The following is a 26,993-nucleotide window of genomic DNA, read 5'->3' as shown; positions in this document are numbered from 1 at the left end:
TAGCTTCCAGGGGTTGCTTTATCACCTACTGATTTTCACATTCTTTGTATGCTACTCGTAAATAAAACGCCTTTTTTTGGTTCTAGGTTTTGGTTATTTGTTTATCTACTCCAAAACTTTACTACTACCAAGTTGTGGCTTACCTCTTTCTGGGTGCATATATTTTTTGCGGTAAAGTGTATTAACATCAGAAATTTTTTTCTAAATTAAATACGTACAAATGCAAGCATTTAGCTCGTCAGTTTGCGTACCAGCTTTGAACATGATCTCAAATTTAAAAACTAAGTAGCTCTCTCAGCTTTACTGTACGAGAATCAAACGTTTTGCGTTTCTTCAAGAATAAGTACAAACTTTTATTAAATATAACTACAAAGACCGGAAGATCGTATGAAAAGCTAGATTTTATAATTTTTATAAAACTGGTTTTTTAAATTTAAAAAGAACAAAACGTGAATATGTTCCTTACTTAAAATAGTTTTGCAAGTCTACGACTAATGGTTGCGAATATAACGGCCACTTAACGAATTTTTATGGACACACTGTATACTTTGATACCGTAGTAATTATTAGCAAGGAGGGGTTATTTAACTGTACATTACCATATGCATAAAACTAAAGAGCTCAGTAATTGTTTATTTTATAAGTATATATTTCAGACGAAATTCTACAGTTAACCATTAGAGGGTTAAAACAAAATTTTAAGACATACCTCCTCGCACATCGCCGTTGGTACATATAGCCGACATTGATAAGGTTGTAATTATAGTAACCACAGTGGACAGAAAAACAATTACGATGGCGAGAACTGAAAGGAAAATGGTATAGTAAGAACTTGTTTTTTTTCGAAAGTTCAAAACTTTTCTTATGATGTTATTTATTATATAATAGTTTTTTAAAGTATTCATTTATCTATGTATAACAATTAAACAAAAATATTAAAAACCTTCTAAGATTATAGTAAAGACCCACTAAAATATTTTTAGTAGGTTTTTGCAAAATAAGAAATGTATATATATAATGAACAGATACAAAGTAAAAATCAATTCAAAACCTAATACAATTGCGCCCTGAAAGCAGCAATAAGGGGTGATAATAATGCAAAATAAATTAAAACAATACGTTTAAAATAACTCCCATATTCAATTCGGAACAAATCATGCGAAAAATATATCAGAAGCACATTGTCAAACTTCATGAAAGACGCATAAAATGTCAAAACCAAAAATAAAAAAGAAATTTACATCTTTTACTGCATCATCCATGGGTTGATGCAACGAAAGAAGCAGATGCGTCAGCCTACTTCTGAACCAACAAGTACACAGATTAAAAATTATACTACTTAAAATAACTTCAGAAAATTAATAAAAGTATTCTGTATTTTTATCAGTATTAACCCCTACAGTCCCTAGTAAGTAGCGCAAAAATTTGCAAAATTATAGCATCAAAACCGTAAATAAGCTTATAAAAGCTTAAAAATCTAAATCATTGTTTTCGTTTTGAGCAAACAGAGTCTAAAAAACAATACATACACACACACACATATATATATATAAGTACGCAAGATATAACAAAATACGATAGCTGCTTCAAAAAAAAAAAAAAAAATAAAAAAAAAAAAAAAATAAAAAAAAATAATAATTGGCGACCTCAAACTTAACATTTTAGATTTGGTAATATTCCCCTAAATTCATCTGTTCTCCCAAATTCGAGATTTTTCTACGTTACGTAACTACTTGAAAAGGGCAACCCAAACTAATATTAACCAATCATAGCTTGTCTCTAGAATCGCACCTATCATAGCTTATCTATGATAAGTGTGATTCTATAGACAAGCTATGATTGGTTAATATTAGTTTATTATTAGTGACTGGTTTATATATTAACCAATCATACCTTGTCTCTAAAATCTAGTATAAATACCTCTGGCAGCTAAATTACGTCACTTTTTCTGCTAGCTTCTACCTTGCTAATATCTTCTCACTTTGTTCCCCGTCTAAAACGTCTGCGTCTTAATTTTAAGAATCAATATACATGGCAATTTATCATAGTTCAGTATGACTGAATCATAGAAATGTCTCGGATTTCATTATTGATTGGATAAACATCTTACCTTCATCTGGCAAGCCTTCATCCTCAACTACAACGACAAAGACTGCGAACTAATTCTTTTTCTATGCTTCCGGAATTATTATATATATTTAATGAGAGCACGATTTGGAAAGCACTGATGGAAGAACACTGAGATTTAGAAGCGTAGCAAGCGTAGCAATGTTGTCATGCTTTATTGCGTAGATGAAGGAGTCCGGTACTTTAATTTTTGGCCTCCGAAGACACTTTATTGCGTAGTTGGAAAGATGAATGCATAAAACAAAAACTTCCAGATATGGCCATTTCGAAACATAATTTTACTGCAGGATAATCCACGTCAGATCATCTTTCTGTAGATAAGATATTTTTCAATCATAGTTGAATACAGTAATTTCTATGTACACGGGTTTTAAAGTACGACGTCATCTTAGGCAAATAAGCAGCAGCGTGGATGAGAAACGTCTTACCAGGAGGAAAGCGTAAGAGAAAAGGACGTAGCAATTAAGAGGAAGAAAGGAGGGAGTCAAAAAGTTTCAGATCCGAATTAAAAAGTTTAGTTTACAATTATTTGATTGGGCAAGAAGTATCTGACTTAAGCGTTCCGTAGGGTCGCAGAATTAATTTGAATGACTTAAAACGCTATTAAGACAGAGACAGGAAGTCCCCAAATTAAATAAAAAATAAAAGAGGTTATAGCCATTACTTTAATTAGTTATATATATATAATTTATAATAAGAAATCTTTCCATATACCATCTCCAAGGAACACAAATTAAATTTTAAACGATGAAAGAAAAAAAAATTTAGAATATAAATTTAAAATAGTAATTTCAACTCTTGTTTGTCAATCGGCTAAAAAAAAATCTTTAATCGCAAAAATTCAAAACCAAAAGCAAATTTTAAATATTAAATAAACAGCTATTGTCATTTATCGCAGATTAATCAACTTATCAAGGGGATAAACCAATCTACTATCAATTAACAACTAAATTAAGAGATTGTTTCATCTTACTTCCAAGTACGCATCGAATTATTTTCTAGATTCAAACCATAAGTACAACTAATACTCAATCCAAATAAAGATGTTAGCCCATTTAAACCATAAGAATCTTGCAAATAAAAATAGCAAATAACCTTAAAATTAAGGTTTCTCATTAAGAACACAATTAATCTGTACGAGATGCTTACTTTAGAAGACATATCCTCTACACTCTCATTGAAATTCAAAAACAGAAGTAAACAAGTAAAAGTTTATTCAAAATCAAAGAAGATAAAAAATTATACAATCTTAAATAAAATTTCAAAACAAGTAGTTAATTAGAAATTTAAAGACCAAACTAGTACGTTAAAATTAACAAACTTGCCTTCGTATATATATATATATATATATACAACCTTGAAGATTTGTTTAGCATATGCCGTTAGAATATTTTTAATAATAACAATAATAATAATTGAAAAAATGAAACTGCCTTTCTGAAGTTTTGAAATAACATATCTAGAGAGAAAAAATTGAAATTGGATTTTTAATATTTTTGAATAAAACCTTTTTATGATACGATTTGAAATAATTAAAAGCTTTTCAAGAAATATGAAGCATTCATATTTTCTGATTTAAAATAACTATAAAAATTTTCTTAATATAATTCTTTTTATCTATCATATAATTTCCTTAAATTATGAACATCTGTTTCAAGGACATTTCTTATTATCATAAACTGCTATATTTCTTAAACTATCATGCTGAACATACGGTATCGTGTGCTGAAGATTGAAAATATTGATCCCAAAGAAAATATTGTATATTCTCAAAAACTCCTGATTTATTCAAAAGCATTAGGAAGTGTTGTTGAATTACTTTTATTAAAATATTCTTATCATCGCAATTACAGTAAAATTATCATTCGCTATTCAGCAATATTTGATTTATATCATATGATAAACACCCTTTCAATTGTTTAAATAGAAAAGAAACATGTCAGTGTAAAATTTTATATTAGGCAAAAAACGCCAATCTACAGTTTTTTTTTGCTTAATTTTAAAATCCAATTATTTGCAAAAAAGTGCTTTTAAAGAAAAGTATAAATGGTGTTGTTTTGATAAATAGGATGCTGTTAAATTACATAGATCAGAAAATCTGCGAGGATGACTAAAATTATAAGAAAAGCCATTGACAAATATCCTTTACAAATATTTAGAAAAAATGGGGGGGGGGAGGAGAATACTTTCCCAAAATACTGAATCGTATAGGATAGCCTAAAGTCGCTGCATAACTGAAAATTTACAATAATAAAATCATAAAACGCGTTTACCCTGCATATGAATTTGCATGCAGTACTATAAAATGGGACACGTTTGTATAGTGTCTAACTTTGAATGATGCGGACAGCTGCTGAGCTGGGATAGTAGTAAGTGACTCTGATTACCGTACCGAAGGGTTTGGAATCGAATGCCGGAGAAGGCAGGGAATTTTGTAAATGTATACTGTCTTTACGGTATGACTCTTTGCCACGGCGCATATGACTCTTTGCCACGGTGAATGTAATGGGATTGTGCTGACCCTTGCCAGAAAAGTGAGATTGGTAACAACAACATAATGCAGAGAATACTGATGCGTAGTGTTTGGTACCTTGAAAATAAATGTGAACTGCCCTTACACTTTCGAAGTCACTAAAAATGTACAAAAATAATATATATACTACATCTATTCATTGAACATTTAGCTGAAGAAGACATTCTTAACAATTATATCCAGCAAAATACCTCAATGTCCCGTTCAGCTCGCATTTGCATGTAGCTGTTGTCTGATGCTTCGCAATATTTGTCTGTCAAAATTTCTGGCTTATTTTGTGAGTATATTTTAAAGTAGAATCGCACAGAAAAGGAGGACGTTTAGTATTCGTTATACTAAGAGCATTTGCAACTCTCATATCAGGTGTATAGTGACTTTTAGATTTCCCTGTGGGTAAATGTATATTACATGCAATCATGACTTACTTATTCCGCATTGTCCTGTCATCCAACCCATGCGAAGGAAAAGCATGACGCCCCATATATTCAACAGACATCTTATCTGTAAGATATAAAACATAATTTAATATTATATTGTATTTCCAGAAACTGAAGTTATTGTAACAAACAACTATTTTGTGTAAACTGGAGGCGCAACTGTAGAGATGTTTCTTTTAATTGCAGATAAATTTGAAATGATTAATATTTAACTAGCTATTTTGTAGTATTACAATTTATGACCTATAAAATTTTAAATACATATCAGCTTTAATACTTATACCAGGATTTTACACTCTGAATCAAGGGAGGATACACTACTTCAAAAAATTATTTTGCTATGATGAAAAAGTGTCATGAACGAACAGGAATTAGAAACAAAGCGATTAAAACTGAACAGAAATTAACCATTTATTGAGCATGCATAGATACAGAATTATTACTTGCTGGCGTGATATACAGCCCTAAGAGGATATTCGGTCTGGTATGAACTTATACAGACCCGGTATGATATGGATATTGTATACATGGACTAGTATGAATATGTAAGAGGATACAGGTCTAGTATGGACATGTTATACAAATTTTAAATGCTGTCATGCTGAATTTCTACCACATATTCTATAATATCTCACCAAGTTCCCTCACAGTACAAGATGGCATTTTAATATGTGCCATATGCACTGGATTTGAGAAAGATCTGGAGATCCATAAGCCAAGGAAGGCTTATGACACTAAGTAAACATTCCATGGAGTTGTTCGTCGTGTGCCTTTGGGCAACAGACGTAAAAGCATTAATAATTACATTAGGACGCAAGATGTAGACAAGTGGTATGAAAGTAAAGCTAAAAAAGATGGTATGATAAGTAAAGATGGTATGATAAGTAAAGATGGTAACGTAAGAAATTGTTCCGCAAAAGGGGTAACGCAAGGTGTAAAACATGTCCCATAGTGATGTGATAGGAAATGCTTGGTCAGGCCTCCTACGCAGCGAATTGTCTCTGAACCAAATAAAAGCGCATCATCGCTAAAATGATATCGAAACATTTCAAACTTGGAGGCCGTGACATCAATGTACGCCTTTCGATGGCCAGGAATCATAGATATCTGTTATAATGATCACCAGTATTTATGTCCAGGCCTTTTGCAAGGTGCTACGTTATCAATACATCTAAGACATATGAGCGATGGTTCTGAATGACAAACAGCAAAGGTGTAGGAATATTTATGGCAGTTCTAGTTATCATACGATCATCTTAAGAAGCGGTCATCTTAGATTTGTTGTTAACAGTTACAGACTCTCTGATATGGAGTCACTGAAAGCAGTATCAACTCACTGTGTCACAACTCTGATTCTCATGATGGGTGATTTATCGGTACAACCACTCCGCTTTTCTGAAGCGACAATACAACCTGTAATGAACTTGCAGCCTCTGGTGTACTGGATGAATCTTTGGGATACTAGTATTTGCTCAGAAAAAAAATTATCATATAAGCACAAGTATTGACACAGCCCCTGAAAAGTGTCTTTAAAATTACGTTTGAAATGTGCATTTCTACATGGCTTTAGACTCATTTTGCACTTCCAATCATTCACATAGCTGGTAGTTTCCAATCATTCACATAGTTTATGTTATACTAAACTGCAAGAATAAGAGATGATTTCAGGCTCTTTTGGATACAAACTATCATTTAACGCACTAGGTTAGGGTTGTTAGGTAAAGAATTTAATGCATACAATATCCGAACGCATTAAATGGACTGTACGCCAGCAGAATTGAGAGCTTAATTATACATTTATCGTACGGAAAAAAAAAACTCAGATTACTGTGATGATGATAATAAAGTGAAAGGAAAGGAAACTTAGATTAGATATTTTATCATCATGAGATAATAAAAATACAATTCCTCAATATTTTTTGAGATGCTGTTACATGACGTGCATTTTTCTGTTAAATTAACTACACTACAAAAACTTAAAGAACAAAAGGTTTTCCTGCTGTAGTGCTGTAAATTCTGAGGGCATTGTGTAAAGCTTACAGGAGAAGTAAGCCATAAGATTAATAAAACATATACCTAAAAGAAAAGTGCCACAATTTATTTAAGGAAACATAGGTATTCAAATACTTACGATGTTTCATATATACAAAAGAACTGATTTTCGGAAAGCATTTATGCTTATCGAGGATTTCTTTGTGAAATATCGTAAATATTGTGCCTCAAAAATCATTCGCTGGATTCTTTAAGATAGCTATCAGCTGGCTGAAATAGTAAATCGCCATTGTGCCGTTCAATTAGTTTTTCAATGACTGCAAGGCATCAAAACGTCAGCTTTAAGGGAGTCGATGGTAACAGTTCCTTTTGAAGATTCGTTTGGTTAAAGGGTGATGGAGCACGACGATGCCTCAGCTTGTCGACCATTTTGTAGTCACAAGAAAGAAGAATATTGCTTTATGAAAATGTACAATGTCCTCGCCGGGACATTAACCTGGACCTCTCGAATACGCGCCACGTGTGCTACCGTTACACCACGATGGCAAGCTGGAAGAAGATAGCCACTGTAGAGTCATTAGGGATTTTTATGCTGGAGGCGTGAAAAATAAAATGAGCAATACCCTAGCTGGGACGCGAAACTGGGCCTCTTGAATACGCGCCGATTTTGCTGACGTTACGCTACGAAGGCAAGCTGGAAGGAGGGAGAAAATACCTTATACATTTACCAAATAATATCCTCATTTGAGCAGAAATAAATGTAGATTATCCTACTGGTTGTATGTATTCCTCGCAGGATCAGACACAGATCAGATGTATTGAAAGCACATCCTCAGTCCGTATATAAGGTATACACTGCCACAGTAGCAAAAGCTTTATTTTAGATGTTCAATAACACTTTCACTAACAAGAAAACAAGGTATTCAGGAAACAAACTGGCCAGCCTGATAACCAGACTTTAATTGGATAAAGCACATCTAAGGTCATACTAGGAAAGAGTTAGCTGCTTTCCTTTCCCCTTAAAGACATTAAATAATCTGCAGTAGCGGTTATGACAGATGTGATATTTTTCTCCCGAGTTAAGTATATGAAAATTAAATCTACGGTAAGCTTGTAAGGATCTTAAGTTTTACTAACGTTTATTTTATTTTAAATCTTTACTATCACTTCTTATTTTCTACTTCCGGCCAGAATTATAAGCGTTAAGGTTTTTATGCAAAGTTTGTCTGGCGAACGCCAAGTATTTAAGTTGTGGCTTTTTGCCAAGCGGGAGAGAGGAAGCAGTGAGTCGAAGCAGGCCGCTTACCTTAGAAGTGACGCAGTTGCTTGTTGCCTTCCAGGCCAGAGGTTTTAATCCTCTTGATAAATTTTAAACGTAATGTAGTGTTCACAGTTCTCTGTACTACATACGCTTCCTGTTAATATAAGGCCAATCTTCCACGTTTATTATTCTAAAGTTAAATTAGAGTTTAGTTTTATTTTTATACTTTTACGTTTTGACCCCAAGTAGCGGGTCGGTGTATTCCGAAGTACGGAAGTCATTGTAAATAGAGAAAAATAAAGGGTTTTGTATATCCTTCTTATGTATTCTGTTTACTTCCCACAGTTTTGAACATAGCTTTAGTAAGCTCTCTGTTCCGAGTCAGGTCCTTGCATGTTCCCGAAGAAGGTAATAAGGAACATTGAACCTGATAAGCTACCAAGCCTGTGTTTACAGAAGAAAAGGGCAAATTCTATATTTCTATATTTAAATTGTTCTTCTTTTTTATTTTAGAAAAAGAAATTATTAATTTATTGTATGTCACGTGTATTTTGATAATCACGTTTTATATATTATCTAGAAGGGCAAAATGTAACTTGTAATACACTCAAAATCTCTGAGGTAGGAAGGTATTTCATAGTGTAGTGTAATTAAAGCGTAATGAATTGTTCATAAATTTCAATTTTATTATATGGAGACTATATACAAAGATGTAATTATTTATCTTTCACATTTATCTGCTTACTTTTTATACAACACCCCAATCCATGATGCCAGCATTCTTCATACAGTTCAGCACTTAGTAAGTTAATAATGAATTTTTATAGCTGAAAGTATAAGACTAGAATCGATATTTAAAACATTTTCCTGGGTATGTCCCAGTCCCCAAGAAAAGATGTCCCAGTCATACTGACATTAAATAAGGCTCAAAGAAATTTAGTCTACTATAGAGATTTAAAATTTGTTACGTAACGGGGAGCAGGAAATTTTTTGCTGGCAGCAGGATTGCATAAAGAGATAAAATACGTACAGAATTAGTCTCCATAGCCCTCGGGAAAAGGAATGTTATCTGCCTCTTACCGGAATATTATATCGTAAAAATATTAAAGTATGATTATAAAAATACATTATTAGGAAACATTTATTCATAGTTAATCTAAAATTTCCGGGAGAGCCCTTTTATTACTAAGCATTATTAGCATTTTAAAGAGAAACTTATTTTACTTACATATACGCCTTTTATCCATCCGAACTTGACAGCTCCTTTATCTTCCCCTTTGCCCGAAGAAAGGTATGGATGACTTTCCTAGAAAGATGCAAACATATAAATTTATATTTTTTCCACTATTTGAATTTAATAATTGGTAACATGAACTAATATTTAAAAGGATTACAAAATTTAAAATTAATATTCAAAGTTACGTTTTATTTTGAATACCTAGACATTTAGAAATTTACAACTAATTATAGTCTTACACGCTAGGAAATCGAATATATGCAAGTAAGTTAGCCGATTATTAATACCTTTTTCTAGCAAGAGATAAATACCTTTTGAATTGGATAGATACTTCTAGAATTAACACAAATAATTGTTTTAACAGTTAAATTTATTACACATATTATGGTAACTCGATATCTCACTTGTTGCCGAAAGTCAGCATTGTATCATCTGAAAATACAAAATCATGTGAGGAGTTAGTTGATAATTCAGCATTTCTGGAAAGTGAAGGATCTCTTCTTAAAATTTGTAGCATATTTACCCGTAATGGTTAACAATTCATACATACTTAAAATATTTTATAAGTTCGAAATAACCTAAGGAAAAGTAGAAAATGCGAAATTGAAGAAATTTGATATTTATAATCAAGTTAAATAAATATATGTTAGAGTCAGTTTTTTTACACTAGTAAATATTAAATTAAGCTAGAAGTCAATTTGCTTAATTTCACTAATTAAGCTTAATTTCACTAATAAGCATTCTTCTTTCCTGAGGAAAAGAAGAATTTAGCCATTTACAAAACGTATTTCACCACTGGCCATTAAAATTGCTAAAAAAAAAAAAAAAAAAAAAAAAAAAAACAGCAGAATCTTGTTTATTATACACATAAAATGTAGTAAGAAAGAATACATGATTAAATTTTCAGGTGGTTTGCGGTATATAGCATGTAGAATTTAGAATACATTGCCAAAATTCTGCAACAGCAACGTACTCTATGTACTGAATTCTGGCAGCAACAACGAGCGTCGAGTCGAACAAACCTTGAATGAGATATACGGTTATTTCATACGACGTCAACTCTACTCGTATGCCTGTCGTATCATCAGTCGTAATGGATGGCAAGTGGTGACGTGCCAGTGTCTCAGCAATCCATGACCAGATGCTCTCGTTGGGTGAGAGATCTGGAGGACGTGCTATTCAGGACAGCAGTCCAACACCCGCTGCATTGAGGAGGGTCAAGATAGTACGGTAGCATTCGACGGCATATTATCTTATTAAAACATAGCTTCAAACACGCTTCGAAAACAAGGCACAACCACGGACCTTGACACGTCAGGTATATAACAGTGGCTATTCATATTACCTGCTGTGCGAACAAGAAGTGACCACGGTACGTGACCAAAGGCACCCCAAAGCACCGGGCTAGGTTCTGCGTCCGTGTTGCGATGACGAATGCAAATTGGCAACGTTCGTTCTCCTTGGTACCTCCGTGCATGGATACGTCTATCATGATAATTCATACTCACTCCTGTGTCTAGTGTGGTCACTCGTTGCACCTTTGTAGTCGCGCCTGTCTCTGCTACAGCCAAAGAATGTCTCCCTACAGATTCTTTGGCTACAGCTACGAAGGAAGCCACAACAATGATCACTGTGCTGACAGTCAGTGGTGCTGCTGACGTCATTGCAATGTTTGTGGGGACACTTGTTGCCCTGCACACGAGCCAAATTCCTGACTCAAGATGTGACTATATGACCCCGCAACACCCGCTGCATGTGGGTGTTCCACAAGACTGTGAAAATAGCATGTCTATTAGCTCATACATTAGTAGCCTGGTACGACATTTACCTAAACAACAATGTTCAAATACAACTTCCAAACGAGAAACCCGCCATGCAGTCTTCCTATTCAGAACAGCGTAGATGACGTGACTCATACCTGATTTGCACACCTATGCTGGAATTCTAATCATTTGCATATCCCAGCATCTGGAGGTTTTCACGCAAATTGGACGTTTATTGCATACCTTCTTCATAGCGTAGCAATTTTAATAACAGGAAGTGTATTACCCTGACAAAAATTTTGCAGTCAGAAGATAATGCCTATCCACATTTTCATCTCTGTTGTAGTTACTTCATTAAAATTACATTTTTACTGTGAATATTAAAAGTATACTGTTTTATCTTTTGCTATAAATAAATTAAAGCAAAATAAGTTTATTATTGCTTAACCCTTTGCGGCACAGTGTGTCCGGTCTGGACACACCTAAAAATTTCCTTCTGTACGCACAGAAAAATTGAATGAAAAAGGATTTATATGTTACTTTGAGCATTCCTTATTTATAGTAGATGGCAGCTCAACACAAACCATTCCATATATTTTAGCCATGTTTAGTTTTTTAAGACCCTCATTAAAAAAAAAAAAAAAAAAAAAAAAAAAAAATTAGGGTATAAAAGTTGTTTGAAATGAAATTTCTATGTTATTTTTTTTGGCTGTATGCTAATCTTCTTATTCTATATTAGTTTTAAATTTGTACCTTGAAATCTTGCCTAAAATCAAACGGCAAACCCTAGGTGTGCCCAGACCTGGCTCACCGATAATCTAGAACAACTGAGAGTCTGTATTCTTTGTTTCTCCGCATCTTATCGGTAAGTTCATTGACAACAATGCTCGTTTCACCACTTTTTTCAAAGCTCTATTCGATCAGTGGGCCCACTTTGGGCACACCCACAGAATTAAACGATAAGTGCTATCTTCACGAAATTTGACTTGTGTACTCCTCTAAGCCTAATTAGACTGCCTACCTCTTTTTTTTTTTTTTTTATCAAAACTCCGGCTTTAAAAGGTAGCGTGCTGGAAAGGGTTAATCATTTAATGGAACAGTATGGCTTTAAATAAACAGAAATCAATACAATGTTATTTCCGAATGCTGATTATTTAACTTCAAATGTTAGAAAACGTTCGAAATGAAATGTCAGAAGTTAATATCATTCGGATTATAATATTTTAGTGTAACTGTTAAAAAGCTTTTAACTACAAACAACAAATTTTCTACTTCATTTAAGTTATGTCAGAAAACGAACCTGGTGGGCTTCGTGAAGTTCATCTAAGGAAGGTCTAATCATGTATTTGTGCATAGTCAAGGAATTCCGATAATTTTCCAATCGAGGTGCGGCCTCTTGATTGTAATCCATAATACTGTCTTCAGAATCTTTGAAGAATTCAGAAAATATAGAATTGGCTCGGCTATTTTTTCCCAAAGCATCTGGGAGAAAGAAGCATGTTTACATATACCATCGCTTGGAAATAAATGGTTACAGTAATAAAATCGTAAAAAAAAATCTGAAAGACTCAGTCAGGTTTTTAAGACAACTTATTTAATAATCGATATACTTCATTTGAGTAATTGTTTAGAGAAACTTGGTTGAAACAATGCAATAGTTTTCAAGATACATGCATATATGAAATCTATGAGAAGCAAAAAATTCAAATACATCAAACGTTCGGGCACACACATGACTTTAAAATTCCGACATAGTCATTTTAATCATTTATATGAGAGAAGAAAAGTATTTAAATTGAAATTTCTTTTTAAAAATAGGTATGCAATGAAGACGCCATTAATTAAGCATCAGTGATAAACAGTCTTGTTTTAATAATTACAATATAAATCATAAACCCGGGGAATGTAAATTCCTAGTAAACGAAACCTTACTTTCATTGTTATCTGTGATTATTAGAGAAGATGATCTTCGTCGGCCTGGAATTATAGAAGCAAAAACATCTGGTAAGCTCAACCGACTAGGTTTCTTGTTGTTTGAAACTGCTTGCGCCTCGTTGTCTTCCGCATCAAAAGCTGGATTATCACTACCGACGACAGATATCCGGAACCTGCTCCCAAAATTACCTACAAAATATTGATTTGCTTGGATATTAGCAAGCTAATATAATTAGAAAAGAATATAATCTCGAAAGCAATGTAGAAAAGATGCAAGTATGAACACACATATACACGCACACACACATATACCATTACCATTAGTTTACCATTTTCTTGATTTCATTTGTTATTTAATTACTGTTATTTATTATTAATATAGCGCAAAATGCTTGGAAATTAATTAAATAATGAAGAAGGAGATAAATTAAATAGCATTAATACTTTCCTATAGTAGTAATTATGTACTAACAGGAAATCACAAAATAATATATAATTAAAAAACGATTGAATCAAAAATAAAGCAAAATTAAATTAATAATAAGAAACAAAAATCGCGCAGTATTAAAAACAGCCGAAATTCTTTCGTGTTGGAAAAGACTAAAGAATTTTCAACTATGAGGAAATTTGAAAGAAGTAGCTTTGATTGTGTAAAATCAAGTGGAAAATTAAAACAAAAGCCTACATTCTTAAAGTTTCAGTTTATAATCTAATAACTTGAAAAACTTGTCATCAGAGTTTCAAACCTAATTTTAAAAATTAAAGAAATTTAAAACAAATATAAAAATCGTAAAATTAAAAAGAAATTGTAATGTCTTATTGTTATGCTAGTTTCAGTACAATACCAGAAATACTTCTAAGCTAATAGTTGTAAGGGAAACGAGTTTATTAGTTTAAGAAATAGGTCTAAGTGTATAAGATGTAGAAAATGAGTTATTTAAAACAGCAAAGTTTGTCTCGATATAAAAGACGTTGAACATAAAATTTTGTATTTAAAATGAGCTGTTCGAAAAAGCAAAGCTAAATTGTAAGAAGACTATGTGCTATAATTTCGCTTTGTTATGCTGCTACTTGCGCATTTTAAGAAATAACAAAAGAGACTTGATTATTCGAGAAGTAGTTATGTATTTATTTCAGTGCACACCAGGAATGAAAAAAAAAACTTCCATCAAGTGAATATTTCCTATATTGCCAGAACATATAAATCCGAAAATTAGAAAAAAGAAAAACTTGCAGATGATTAAATATATGAAATAGCTTTCTAAACTACACGATTTCAGTTAAGTGCACTAAGAAGCTAAATTAAAAAAAATTACCTTTAATAATATTATTAGTCATATCATGTAAAAATAAAATAACAGGACTGCTAACAGAAGTGGATATATAAATTTAGATTATCAAAGAGAAATTGAAGAGAATTTAATGTACTCGTTCTTAATGTACGTAATTTCGATATTATCGCTTCTAATGTTTCTTGAAATTTTATTTATGTTTTAATATAATTCTAATATGGGTGTTTCATGCTTCTGCACTTAATTGCATGTGATCAAGAATATAATGATTACTGAATTCTTTTTTAAACGTTTTATACATTTAACTAAAACCGCAAAATTTGAAAAACTTTGCATGCATTTTATTAATACTGGAAAAACGTAATAAAGAAGAAACCACTGCTGCCTCTAAACTTAGGAAATATATTCCTTTTAAATAGCGTAACAATTAAGTATGCGTGATGTAGTCTTTTTTTTTCTAGGCCATTCGATTCATCTTGATAGCATAAATTTCCATTCGTTTCATTTAAATTCGGTCTCCTCCTCACTTTAAAAACCACGGAGCTGTTAAAAACAAAAATTTAATCTTTTGATTAAAAATCCACCTCTTTAGCATCGTATACTAGTTAAAAAATAGAACAAAGTTTGATAAACAATCCAAATTGGGTGAATTTCTTTAAAATGTTCGTAATAGACTTCATTAGAGAAAAAGAGCTTTATTTAGAAGATTAATTTTTAGTCAGTCTGACAATGCGAAGATAGAAATTCTTTTTTAATTAGCTTTTTTTTTGTTTTCGTTTTCTTCTGTTACACAACAATATGTGAGAAAAAAATTTGACACTAAACAGAACAGAATCTACATCAAATTAAAAAAAAATTGTGTGGGAAATAATTGGTATGCATTGTGATTGAAAAGATGCATGTGTGAAGAAGTTTTAGGAAGACTGCTCGTTACAGGAATATTCAAAACTTGATTTCAGTTTTAACTGAACAAACTAATCAACTAAGAAATACAAGCAAGAGGTACAAAACGAAGTAGAACAATGTAAAACTATTGAAATTCTTATTTTACAACTTAACAGGCTAGAAAACAATAGGAACAATGAAGTGTTTGGTTATTATATGAGAAAAAAATGAACTGAAGATTAATAACTATTAATATATGTATCTTTTCATTCGAATTAAATAAAAATTAGTAATGTTGATTGATACTTGAAATTCAGGATTCGCAAACAGGAATGTGTCTAGAGTTGCGAAAACTAAAATGATCGTTTGCTATCAAGCTCAATTAATTCTAATAATATAATATAACTTTAATTATGATCAATTCTAATGTTATTAAGATTATGATGAGATTACACTAAAGGACAATTACAATCCAAACACTAGTACGTGACAAAAACAGCGACACAAAATTAAACCTCCATCCTTTATTTATAGTTTAATTCAAATCTTATTAAAAACCTATAACATTAGATGATTTATTTATTATTTGCTTAATATTTTATTTATGTGCAAGAAAACAACGAAAACTTTGCAAACAAAATACTTTTGGCCAACTGAGCTACTACTCTTTAAAGATAACTATTAATATATGTATGATAACTATTATAATAGATAACTATTTATTATTATAATAGATAACTATTATATATGTATAATGGTTAAGACATTCGTTTTTACGTTGGCGGGCACTTAGCCGATTTAGGCTTAGGGACTTCTAAGGCTGGAAGTGGCGACCACTTTATTGCGGAGGCACCACATTAGGTGCCTCCGCAATAAAGGCCATCGTTATCTCCTATGAAGGGACAGACAATTACGGCGATGTCTTCGCAGATATTAGAGCCCGGGCCGTTTGGTATCTCAGTAAGCTCCCGTATCCTCTATACCGTCTAGGTTGCTGATTGGTTAAGACAACCAGAGACTGAATGGTTAAACTGGTGAAACTCATTAAAGTTCTGCAACTTAACAAAACGTGCCTGAGTATTTTTGTAACTTCTATGCCCATTTTAATATAAAATCACAGATAACGTATCTTTAAGAAATTTGCTTTAAGAAAATTAATCGCCATAAGGAAGATTTACAACACTATATTCCGTTAAGAACAATGGTAGAAGATTTACATTATATTTAAAAACTGCATTCATTCTAATTCTAAAGAATGGTTTTATGTGATACCTGTACTTCCGTCAGATTCCATGCTTTTATTAAAACTTTCAGTTTTGGCACAATCGGTGAAAGTTTTCTTAGTCGTCTATGAATCCCGAAATTAGGAATAACATTCCATTGTAATTTTTCTTTTATGGACTCATTTTGAACTAAATAACTTTTAAGTACGAAGGGTAGAAGCACAGTATTCTCAATGCGAAGATAGTCTCTCTGAAGACGAAGAGATTTTGGACAACGAGCGACCACGAAGGGGGAATGGTATCCACTACCTTCCAATCATACATCGGAAACTGGAGAAAAAGGCACCGTGCTTCTTCTTCGTCGTCACCAAACGGAAATTCTTGTTTGGAATGTAGCGGATTGACGCAGCAAATATGTAGATCATCCGAAACTTTTTATTGCGTTGTCATAGGAACAATATATCTCAAGGACCAATAAAAAATAGTATCATGACATGATATCTCACGAAACAAAGGATCGAAAGTTCAAACTTTAAAGGAATTTACGCTTTAGTGATTCCATTTTCAGTGTTGAACAAACACATAAAAAATGAGCAGTTATGAAACTTATCCCCCTAGATGCATGGCTGATGTAATCTATCATAAAAGAATTTTTATATTCTCTATATCAAGTGGGTCTGAAGCATTTTACACTATTGTTCTTTTAAATGTTCTACTTCAAACTGTTCATGTAATTAAGAAATCATAAATGGAATATCAATTCCAGTCATATTATTCTGCACTGCGACTGCAAACTGCTTTTAAGGACGAAATGATTGATTTTAGTTCACTAACTAAAAATAATTACAATCGAATCAGATAAAAAATTAAAAAAGCGCTGCTTTAATGAAATATTTTCGAACACTTTGTTTCTATTATTAGGTTTCATCACTGAAACGATTGATTTAAAATAGAAAAAAATGCCCTACTGTCCTTTCCCACATAAACTTCCGTATCGGAGACGTACTTTATCTGACTATCACTTTATTTATTGCTAAATTAATCAAGATGTCTTAGAATTAACTTTATCCAGAATTTTCATTTAATTAAAAATATTTACCATTTTTGATAACTTAGCAAAGCGTCATATTTTTGGAATAAAACAAAAAAAAAAGTTATTCATGATGTTTAAATCGCCACGCTTACATTACATGACATAGATTTTCGACTTGATGCTCAAAGAGTTCTCAGTCCATAACGTTTAGATTCAAAGAGGTATTGGTATCTGACTTCTACTACTTTAATGACACTTCAACAATAAATCATCTCTCCTGTATAACTACATAGTTAAGTTTCTGCTGCTAGTAATCGTTTCCCCTCAACTGAACCCATTGTTGTATGCAGGCTTTAGCCACTTTTAGGTTCTCTCCACTACTAAGGACAAAAGTGGTGATCATTTTATTGCGGAGGCACCTATAGGCGGCCACAATTACCTCCTGTGAAAGGACAGACAATTTATACCCATTCCTTCTCCGGAATTCGAACCCAGACCCTCTGGTATCGCAGTCGGCTTCCCTAACTACAATACCGTCTGGACAGCACTCAGTCTAAAATACCAGTTTTATTCCCCCCTAATAAATATGGAGCAGTTAGGGGAATCGTAAGTCATGTTTCGAGAATCATTACTTAACTTACTAATGTAGAGACCTATATATGAATGTACCATCCGTTTGAACACACTGGATTTATCAAGTAGATTTGAAGCTGCGGTCATATCAGCCAAAGTATCATCTTGGCATTGCAGGATAGGGATACACACTTTGGCCGAAGTCCGTCACCAACAAGGTTTAGCCAGCTCTCGCCTTCTTCCCTAGCTTATTCTTTAGTTGAAGGTTGGATCATCTATAGAGGTGATAAGTGCTGCTTAACATGAAAAGCCTATTATGTTATTATTTCTAGAGCGTTCTTTAAATAAGCGATTACGCAAGGCATTCAGAGATTTGACTTTATGGAAATTAGATAGATATGGAGTATTTCTACTGCAGACTTACAAGCAAATCTTAATACTGAAAGTGAAAGCTTCAATTCGGGTATTGCATGCATTGTTTACAACTATGTCATGAGCTGTCCATTGAGTACAAATGAGACAGATTGTTTTAGACAGATGGGATGCTTTGTACGAACGGTTATGAGAAAAATCCTGATAGCAACGATTATAATTTAATTATTATCATTGCATTTTATGATGAAATTTTCTTTTCTTCTACGTAACAAATTAATAATTGCGCATTTAACAAGTTTTTATGTGTTTTGTAATGATTTAAGTTTGTTACCTATCATAGGCTCTTTTACTTGAAATATGCTAGGGAAAAGCAGAATAGGTGAAGATCAGTTTTCAATTTCGATTTTTATCTGCTGTGGGCTCTGAAATAATAAAAGTTCTAGGCTTTAAGAATAGTCCCACAGCTGATAATTACTTAACCTCCAAAAGTTTAATATCCAAATACCATTGTTAAGTAATAATGCAGAATAGCAAAATATTTAAAAAGGATTTCTCAAAAGAAAGGAATGATTCACCATTATTATAACTGCATAATATCATGCGGAGACAGCTTGGCTGTAGCTACGTATGTACTACGTTCATTTCGAAAGCAGAAAACTTTTCTGAAGGTCTTCTGAATACATAATTTCTTACGTCCTTCATTATGAAGGAACTGCAAAAGCATATCTTATTTTTGAAAATTCTATGAGTGACAAATGAGCAAAATCCATTTTCTTAAATTGATGAGATTGCTTAAATAATAGAAAGATATGATCCATGCAAATTTTCTATGTATAAAATGGAAAAAAAAATTAAAGAAAAATAATTGTGCTGGAATTATTTAAAAAAACTGAAAATTTGTGCTTTGAAGAAGCATTTTATTTTCTACCGTGAAATTTCTACCATAATTTTATAAGCGTAAAAGCAGGCTTTTGTGAAAGGGATTGAAATGCGATTCGAGAAACGGATTAATGTTAAATAAGAGCTTTTAAAATGCGGCCTAATTAAAGGATCGAAAGTTAGATTTAGGGAAAGGAAGAAATTTTGTTAGTTTCCTTTTTACTTTCTTGAACGAAGTATTATAATCGCATAAAGTTTCAGATATCATATTTCAACGAAAATATCCATTTTGACAGCTCTCGAATCTCTGTACGTATGCCCATAATTAATGATTATTTTTTCCAAAAGAGATTTTAAAATGGATTCAGAAGGGCTTTTTTTTGTGATGCTTGTACGTATGTATATATGCATGTATCTCACATAACTAAAAAAAAATAACCTTAGAACGTTGAAATTTTGTATATGGGACTGTAATAAATATGTAGTTTTGAACCTTCCTTTTTTCTTATAATCGTCTGCACCATCTGTTTTTTTTTTCTGTTAGAGAATGTGCATATTTTGCTTTAAAAGTGATTGAATTATGCTGCTTTTATGTTTCGGTTAAGGTTTTAATTAATCTACATGTAAAGGTTGTATAATTATCAAAAATGTAAAAGTCTTTGTGGCGCTAGGCCGCTGTTCGTTTACATATGAAACTCTTCGTAGAATAATGAATAAAGTCAGTTGATGAACTAACTTGTGTCTTTTTGTCCAGTTAGACCAAAAGTTTGTAGAGACATTAGGTTATTTTGGTGAAGAGATGAAAAATGAGAGAACGCCTTCGCCGGGAATCAAACCACGGACCTCTCAATTACGCACTGAGCGTGCAGACCACCACACCACGAAGGCGGGAGAAATACTTTATATACTCCCTCTTTTAAAGGGCGACTGAGGTTTTTAAGGGACCCAATCGCCAAATCTTGGGTGAGGAGAATCATCATCCAAAACCCTTTTATTTCGGGCGCCACTTGTAGAGACATTAGGTTATTTTGAGTCCGAAGAGATAAAAAATGAGCAAACGCCTTCGCCGGGAATCGAATCACGGACCTTTCAATTACGTGCTGAGCGTGCAGACCACTACACCACGAAGGTATGCCAAGGGAGAAATATCTTATAAGTTAACTTTTAGTTTAGTGCAACGAAAGTATTATCTTCTTGCCCATTGGCCAAATTGCTTATTTTGTTGTTTAAACTCTAAATTTACTTGTAAAAATAGTTTTTGGAAGTTTGCAAATTTTTTTGATGTTTTAAGACTTTCTGTATTTTGTAATTTTTAATGAAGATGTTTTGATTTTTGTGTGTTATTGCTTTGCTGCGAAGTGAGAACTAAATGGATTGAATTAGAATTACATCTTAATGAATTTAGAGGAAAATAAGTTTAAATGAAGTGCAGAAAAAATGTGTATAATTTAACAGGCTGTACAAGGAAGTCATGTGGTGTCCGCATCAGATTTTTATAATAACGTTGTATGTTTAGAGAAATAAGTACTTCATACATTTTGAAGAAATACGAATAATTCTAACTTCTATAACTAACATTCATTAATTTTATGGAAAAGATACGTAAAGCTAATTGTTATTATTATGAGGAAGATTATGACGTTATTTTTGTACTATAGATAATTTTAAAAGTCGTGCTGAAATTCAAAGTAAGTCTAAAATTTGCTTAATTATCCAAAATAACATTTTGGTCATTCTCATTGCCGAGTATGCTATAGTTTATTTGCATTGAATACTTCTATTATTCTGTAAAATTGCATGTTTGTAAATTACTACGAATTCGTAACTTATAAAAAAAGTTAAATAAAAAATTCCCAATAAGTTAAATAAAATAATTCCCATAAAGACTAGATAAAAAATATCTCAACCACCGTTTTTTGGTCACTTACCTCTGCAAAACTTTATTTTAATCCAATCGTTTTGAGAAAGCTGTGCAGATCATTTGCTTGCCAAAATGTAACTCAGCTGTAAAACTGCCTTACAGCATCTTCCACAGAGAACAGACATTAAGAAACATAAAACGGCAATAAGCAAGCACCTTCGGTACAGACTCTGTCATGCTTGCTTTTATTTATGTCCTTTATAATGGAAGTATTTTTCAGTCACCAGGGGAAAATGCTTTGTTCATGGAAATACCCCGAGGCTCCTTATTTGAGTTTTATTTAATTGTTAAACTTAGTTTTAATTTATTCGATTATGGCAAAGCTTACTAGGGCTATCTCTCTAAACAGAGGGACGTCTTCATGGAGGACTTTCTTGAGGAAACTTGGCTCGCATCCATGTTACACACGAAAACAACTACGTTAACGCTCATACAGCCGACCTCGTCACCTGGAATTAAACCCATTTCGAAATTGCTAGTATTCAAAGTCTTCAACACTCGGTTACTGGTGGGCCTTGTTAAACGGGAAGTTCTGTTAAAAGAGTTTAATTCCGAAGATGTTCACTTCAACTCCGAAAAACTGTCTTTAAACAGATTAATAATCTCGTTGTAAAATAGATATTTTAAACTTAACCAGGAAAACTTTCAATCTTTGCTTTACATAAATTAGATTCATTGTCAATACTATCAACTGAAAAACAGTTCAAATTCTGAATAATTTTTAGGTGATTTTCTCTTTGATTCGGAATTAATTAACAATCTAATAAAGTTTTCATTCTCTGGAACCGAATTAGTTAATTTCTAGGAGTGTTAGTTTTTTTTGTTGCTATTTAAGAGAAATTAAACTCACAATTCAGTACTAATTAAAACTCCTATAAAATACAAACTCAATAAAAATATTCTTACCGACCCAGTCTTATTAATGAATTCATAATGTGACTGACTTTTGATAATCAGAGTCATATTGGTTTCCCGCTGAAGGGATTGCAATGTTAAAATCCCTCAGAATGGTACTTCGTCTACTAAAATATGCTTCTCAAGCATTCCAAAACATAGATAGTTACCAAAATATAGACAGAGATATTTCGACTAATGTCGTGAGTTTGTCTTTGGCGAAAAAATATATCGCCAATGCTTTATAAAAATTTAAAAGATGATATTTATCTCAAATTCAATTCAAGTTGTTTACAGATTTCAATGTTTATCTACCCAGAATTAAGCATATTAACACTTATTAATTTTATTAAGCACTTAACCATTATAACAAAGTACTGCGTGCATAGTTATCACGTGTGAATCAATATTTAGACACAATTAAAAATAATCTTATTGCGGGCACCGCATAACTTTTTGGCCTATAAAGTTATACCAATTTTTTGCTGCATTTCATTTAAATTTAATTTTTTAGAGGTATATTTATCATTCAAATAATTCAGTTCCCACTTCGCGGCAAAGCAAAAATACATAAAAACTCAATATATCTTCATTAAAAATTGTAAAATATAGTAAAACATAAAACAGAAACTGACTTAATTAATGTGTTTCAAATGTAAGCAAATGACTGTTTGTTAGGCTTAATTTGCCGCTGAAACTCTAAATTGTTGACAATTCTAAAACTATTGCATGCAGATTAACTAAAGGCATAAAAATCTTAACCTTAACATAAGAACAACATACTTCAATCCCATTTAAAGCAAAAAATGCACAATTTACGAAGGCAAAAGAATTAAAAAACTAAGCTGACTGAGCCACTTAACATAGTGAATATATACGAGTATAAATATATGATCGGTACAGCTGATTACAACAAAAAAGGGAGGTGCACAACCCACGTTATAGCAGTTCCATATACAAAACTTCAACGTTCTAAGTCTACTTGTTCTTGAGTTATGAGAGATACATACATACATAAGAACATACGTAGAGACGTCAAGGGAAAAAACTCTTCTGAATCCATTTTAAATTAATTTTACAAATCTTTTTGGCGAAAACAGTCCTTTATTCTGTCCGTACGTACAGATGTCAAGCAAAAACATCGTTCAAGTGGTTTCGACTGCTTCATTGAAATAAGAATATCCGAAATTTTTCGCGGTTACATTATTTCCTTTACTTCGTCCAAGGATATAAATATGTACAAAAAGAACAATTTAAAAAGTTTGAGAAAATAAAAAATAATTAAGTGCATTTTATTTTATACTTTTGTTTAGTACGCATTTATTTCTAACTGTAATTGTCGAAAATTATTCCACTGGATTATCTAAATTAGGTTAAGAAGAATTAAGAAGGATTAAGAAGAATTATTAATGCTTATTTATGATGACGATTTTGTTTGCGGTAATTTTAATTTTCATTAACAAATATAATTCCAAGTACGAGTACATATTAATAACTACTGGTCGCACCTTCTAAATTAAGAAATGTAACCATTTAATAAAGTCTCTCTTACTCGGTGATCATAACTATTTAATGGTATTCAGATTAATTTTTCTCATCTGTGACTCAGACGAATCTATATCTTATTCCTAAATATTTCTCCAAAATTTTGCTGTTGAATGTTGTTTCCCAAAATTTGCTGTTAGGAAAACCATGATTTGGTATATCATGTTCCTCCAAAACGTAAATATGTTAATCAGCGCAGCAGTTATAAATTTATTAAAGGACCACGTAGTAATTAAATGAAATACCAGAACTTTAGTAAATAACACACAGAAGAATGAAATTATGAATATTATGAAGCTATATACTTTCTTTCGTTTCAATAATAGTACAAGAAATAGATTTTTACAGAATTCTATTAGAGTAATAGAATTATAGCAAAAATATTTAAACAAACGCATTTTGATGAGAAGGAAAAAGGCATTCCTATATTAATAAACAGAAAAGTATGCTATAATTCCAATCAAAAATATCATGTTCTTTACAAATAAATAAGAAATATAATATTAAAAAGCTCTATGCTTTTGATATTAGATAAATTTATTTTTAGTCCAAAGGGTCAATTTGCCCTGAAAGACTAATAATTTCGTTTTGGCATTTTGAGTTGAAGTCTACACACGGCGAATCACTTTTCAGATTGTTGCTACCAAATATTATCGCCCTGTATTATATTTAAAGGAATTAAATAATGAAGAATCTGCATAAATGTATGCATATTTCTAGTACTGTGATAAAACAACGGTACCTAGAGCCATCAAATTTTGAATAAGGTAATCTTTCACCTAATATGGGCATCTGATAGCCCTAATTTGGAATTTGGAATTTGTTTTATTTTCGATTTCATACTTTAAAATATTTATGAGTTTTTGATTATTAAATTCAACGATTTCAATGCGAGCAATGGAAACACTATACTGGAAAAAAAAAAAAAAAAAAAAAAAAAAAAAAAAAAAAAAAACTTTTTATCTCCAGCGGGCGGATCTGTGCATCGGAAATTCTGAAGATATGCCCATTTTAAAATTATTTTGCGATATTGCAGCTGAATTGAATTTTAGGATTTGAGTATGTAGAACATGATATTTAATAAATAAAGGTAACGCACACAACGTTAGAAAACGCCCTTTCAGACGTAATTTAAAACCTGAATCATTTCAGATTTTTTTATTAATATTAGTTTAGTATAATTCAGTTTCACTAAAAGTAACCGCATTCGAAAATACCAACCAGGAAATTTATTGTATATCTGTAATAATATCAATACCGTATGGAAGAAATAGTTGTTTAAATGACATGCAACATTTTTAGAGCAAATAAATCCGAGACTAAAATCTGAAATCCTCTTTAGTAGATGTATTTATCACGTTTTACCTATATATATTTTTGATTACATGTAAACTGGAAATCAACGAAGGTCAACGATGAAAAAGCAATTTTGGAAGGAAAAATTGACGCTCAGTTTTTTGAAATGATATGCTCTTTTTGCCAATCAGAAAATTTCCAAATTGCTTTTCATTAAAATCTGTCTGAAGTGATACATTATTTACATTTCATTGTCTATTTAATATGTCTATAATTTCAACTTATGTGTTCTCCCAGGATTTATATTTGCTTATCGAACGTAATTTCAGGCATCGCTGAAGATTTAAAAGGTTTTTGATAGTATGATTCGAAATTGAATTTAAATTATGAAGATACGAATTCTAATACGAAATTCAAATTTCATGTGTTCGGGATTTCCCATAAATCCTGCTGTTTTTATACATTCAGTAAGGTTAAATAATTTTAAACATTGTTGAATTTTTAACAGTAATTGCTGAGTTACATGATGGACGTTTACGCAAAATACTAACTGCTACAGACAAAAATAATTTAAAGCGATGTTCATAGAATAAATGGATGTGGGCATTTTTGCTGATTTCATTGTAAAAGCAATCTCATACTAAACTGCCAACAATGAGGAGAAATTAAAAAATCAAAATAAATTCTAAAAAATAGAAAATGGAGAGAAAAACGGGAAATTAAAAAAAGCAAGGAGTATAACTTAGTCATTTATTTTTTTACTCCTTTCATTTGAAGAGATTAGGTATATGAACCTTACGCAGTAACTGTTAGGTTGCCTTAGTCGTCTCTTATGTTTGAGTGGATAATTTACTACTTAATTCCAAAATACTTAATTCCCGAAGTTAAGGATAATTCAATCTAAAACGATTCCTGTATTTAAGGTCTCCACTGAAGCTTATTGTCTAACCTACCGTAAACCTAATGCTTAACTTATTGTAAACCTATTGCTTAACTGTAACGTCAAATCACAAATGACTATTCTGCATGCAACCAGGAATAAAATACATCTGCTCAGAAAGTTCGATGAAATGTGCCTATAGTTACAATGGATTGCTGGCTTACGTAAAGCAGCTATTACTGTCCTTCGAAGTAATCCCCGTTGGTACACATCTGGGAACAGCTAGTCCTGGAAACTCCTGGCGTAGTCATCTTTAGAAATGACCTTCAGATGGGTCGTAACATTCCGTTGGTAATCCAAAATGTCCGAAAACCTCCGACCCTTCAAGGCTGATTTAAGTTTGTGGAGCAAGAAAAGTCTGCAGCAGACAAGTCTGGGACGTAGAGCAGCATTTAACGTGGTGCCCTCAGGGAGCAAATCTTTATGAATAAGAGCTTCGAGTGTCGAAGGACACCATGAGCATTGTCTTGATGCGGGATTTCTTATTTCGCACCTTCTTGCTTTTCGGTGGCCCTGGCCACTCCATACTCTGACGATTGACTTCGGTGTCGTGCCTCAGCCACTATGGCTCCAGCGGCCATGACGATGGCTTTCAGGAAATTTGTGTTTGATTCGCCATGTCGATGAGGTCTCCACAGGCATCAAGCCGGAGTTGCATTTATTCCGCCGTCACGAGTTGGGAGCAAAGCTTGCGTTTACCCAAATTGTGGGTGTCTATATGAGGTCAGCCGTCTCACGACCAATACCCACTTTTTCGTTATCAGTTACACTGCAACACGCCGATCCTGGGCCAAAAATGCCTTCATTCTCTGTACGTTGTCGGGGATGCGTGAAGTTGCAGGCCGACCACTT

The 26,993-nt window shown here is 32.4% G+C and overlaps 1 protein-coding gene across 2 annotated transcripts in view; it reads right to left on the bottom strand.

Moving 5' to 3' along the window:
- Positions 1-17,063, bottom strand: part of LOC118183472 (solute carrier family 12 member 2-like) — a 77,759-nt gene extending 60,696 nt beyond the window's left edge. The window contains exons 1-6 of one of the 2 annotated variants that reach the window (XM_035353026.2): positions 16,735-17,063; positions 13,283-13,474; positions 12,651-12,832; positions 9,579-9,656; positions 5,086-5,161; positions 710-805 (exon numbers count right to left, since the gene is read on the bottom strand). In XM_035353026.2, the coding sequence (XP_035208917.1) occupies positions 710-805; positions 5,086-5,161; positions 9,579-9,656; positions 12,651-12,832; positions 13,283-13,474; positions 16,735-16,756 (646 nt within the window). In that variant the 5' untranslated portion in view covers positions 16,757-17,063. Of the gene's footprint in view, positions 1-709; positions 806-5,085; positions 5,162-9,578; positions 9,657-12,650; positions 12,833-13,282; positions 13,475-16,734 lie in introns of those variants that run through there. The other variant, XM_035353028.2, reaches the window with a different exon arrangement.
- Positions 17,064-26,993: the final 9,930 nt, after the last annotated feature.

This window comes from Stegodyphus dumicola, chromosome 10, assembly GCF_044657685.1.
Source record: "Stegodyphus dumicola isolate Sdum_Otavi_A_Nest chromosome 10, ASM4465768v1".
NCBI lineage: Eukaryota > Metazoa > Arthropoda > Arachnida > Araneae > Eresidae > Stegodyphus > Stegodyphus dumicola.
This window is presented reverse-complemented; position numbering and strand designations above follow the sequence as displayed.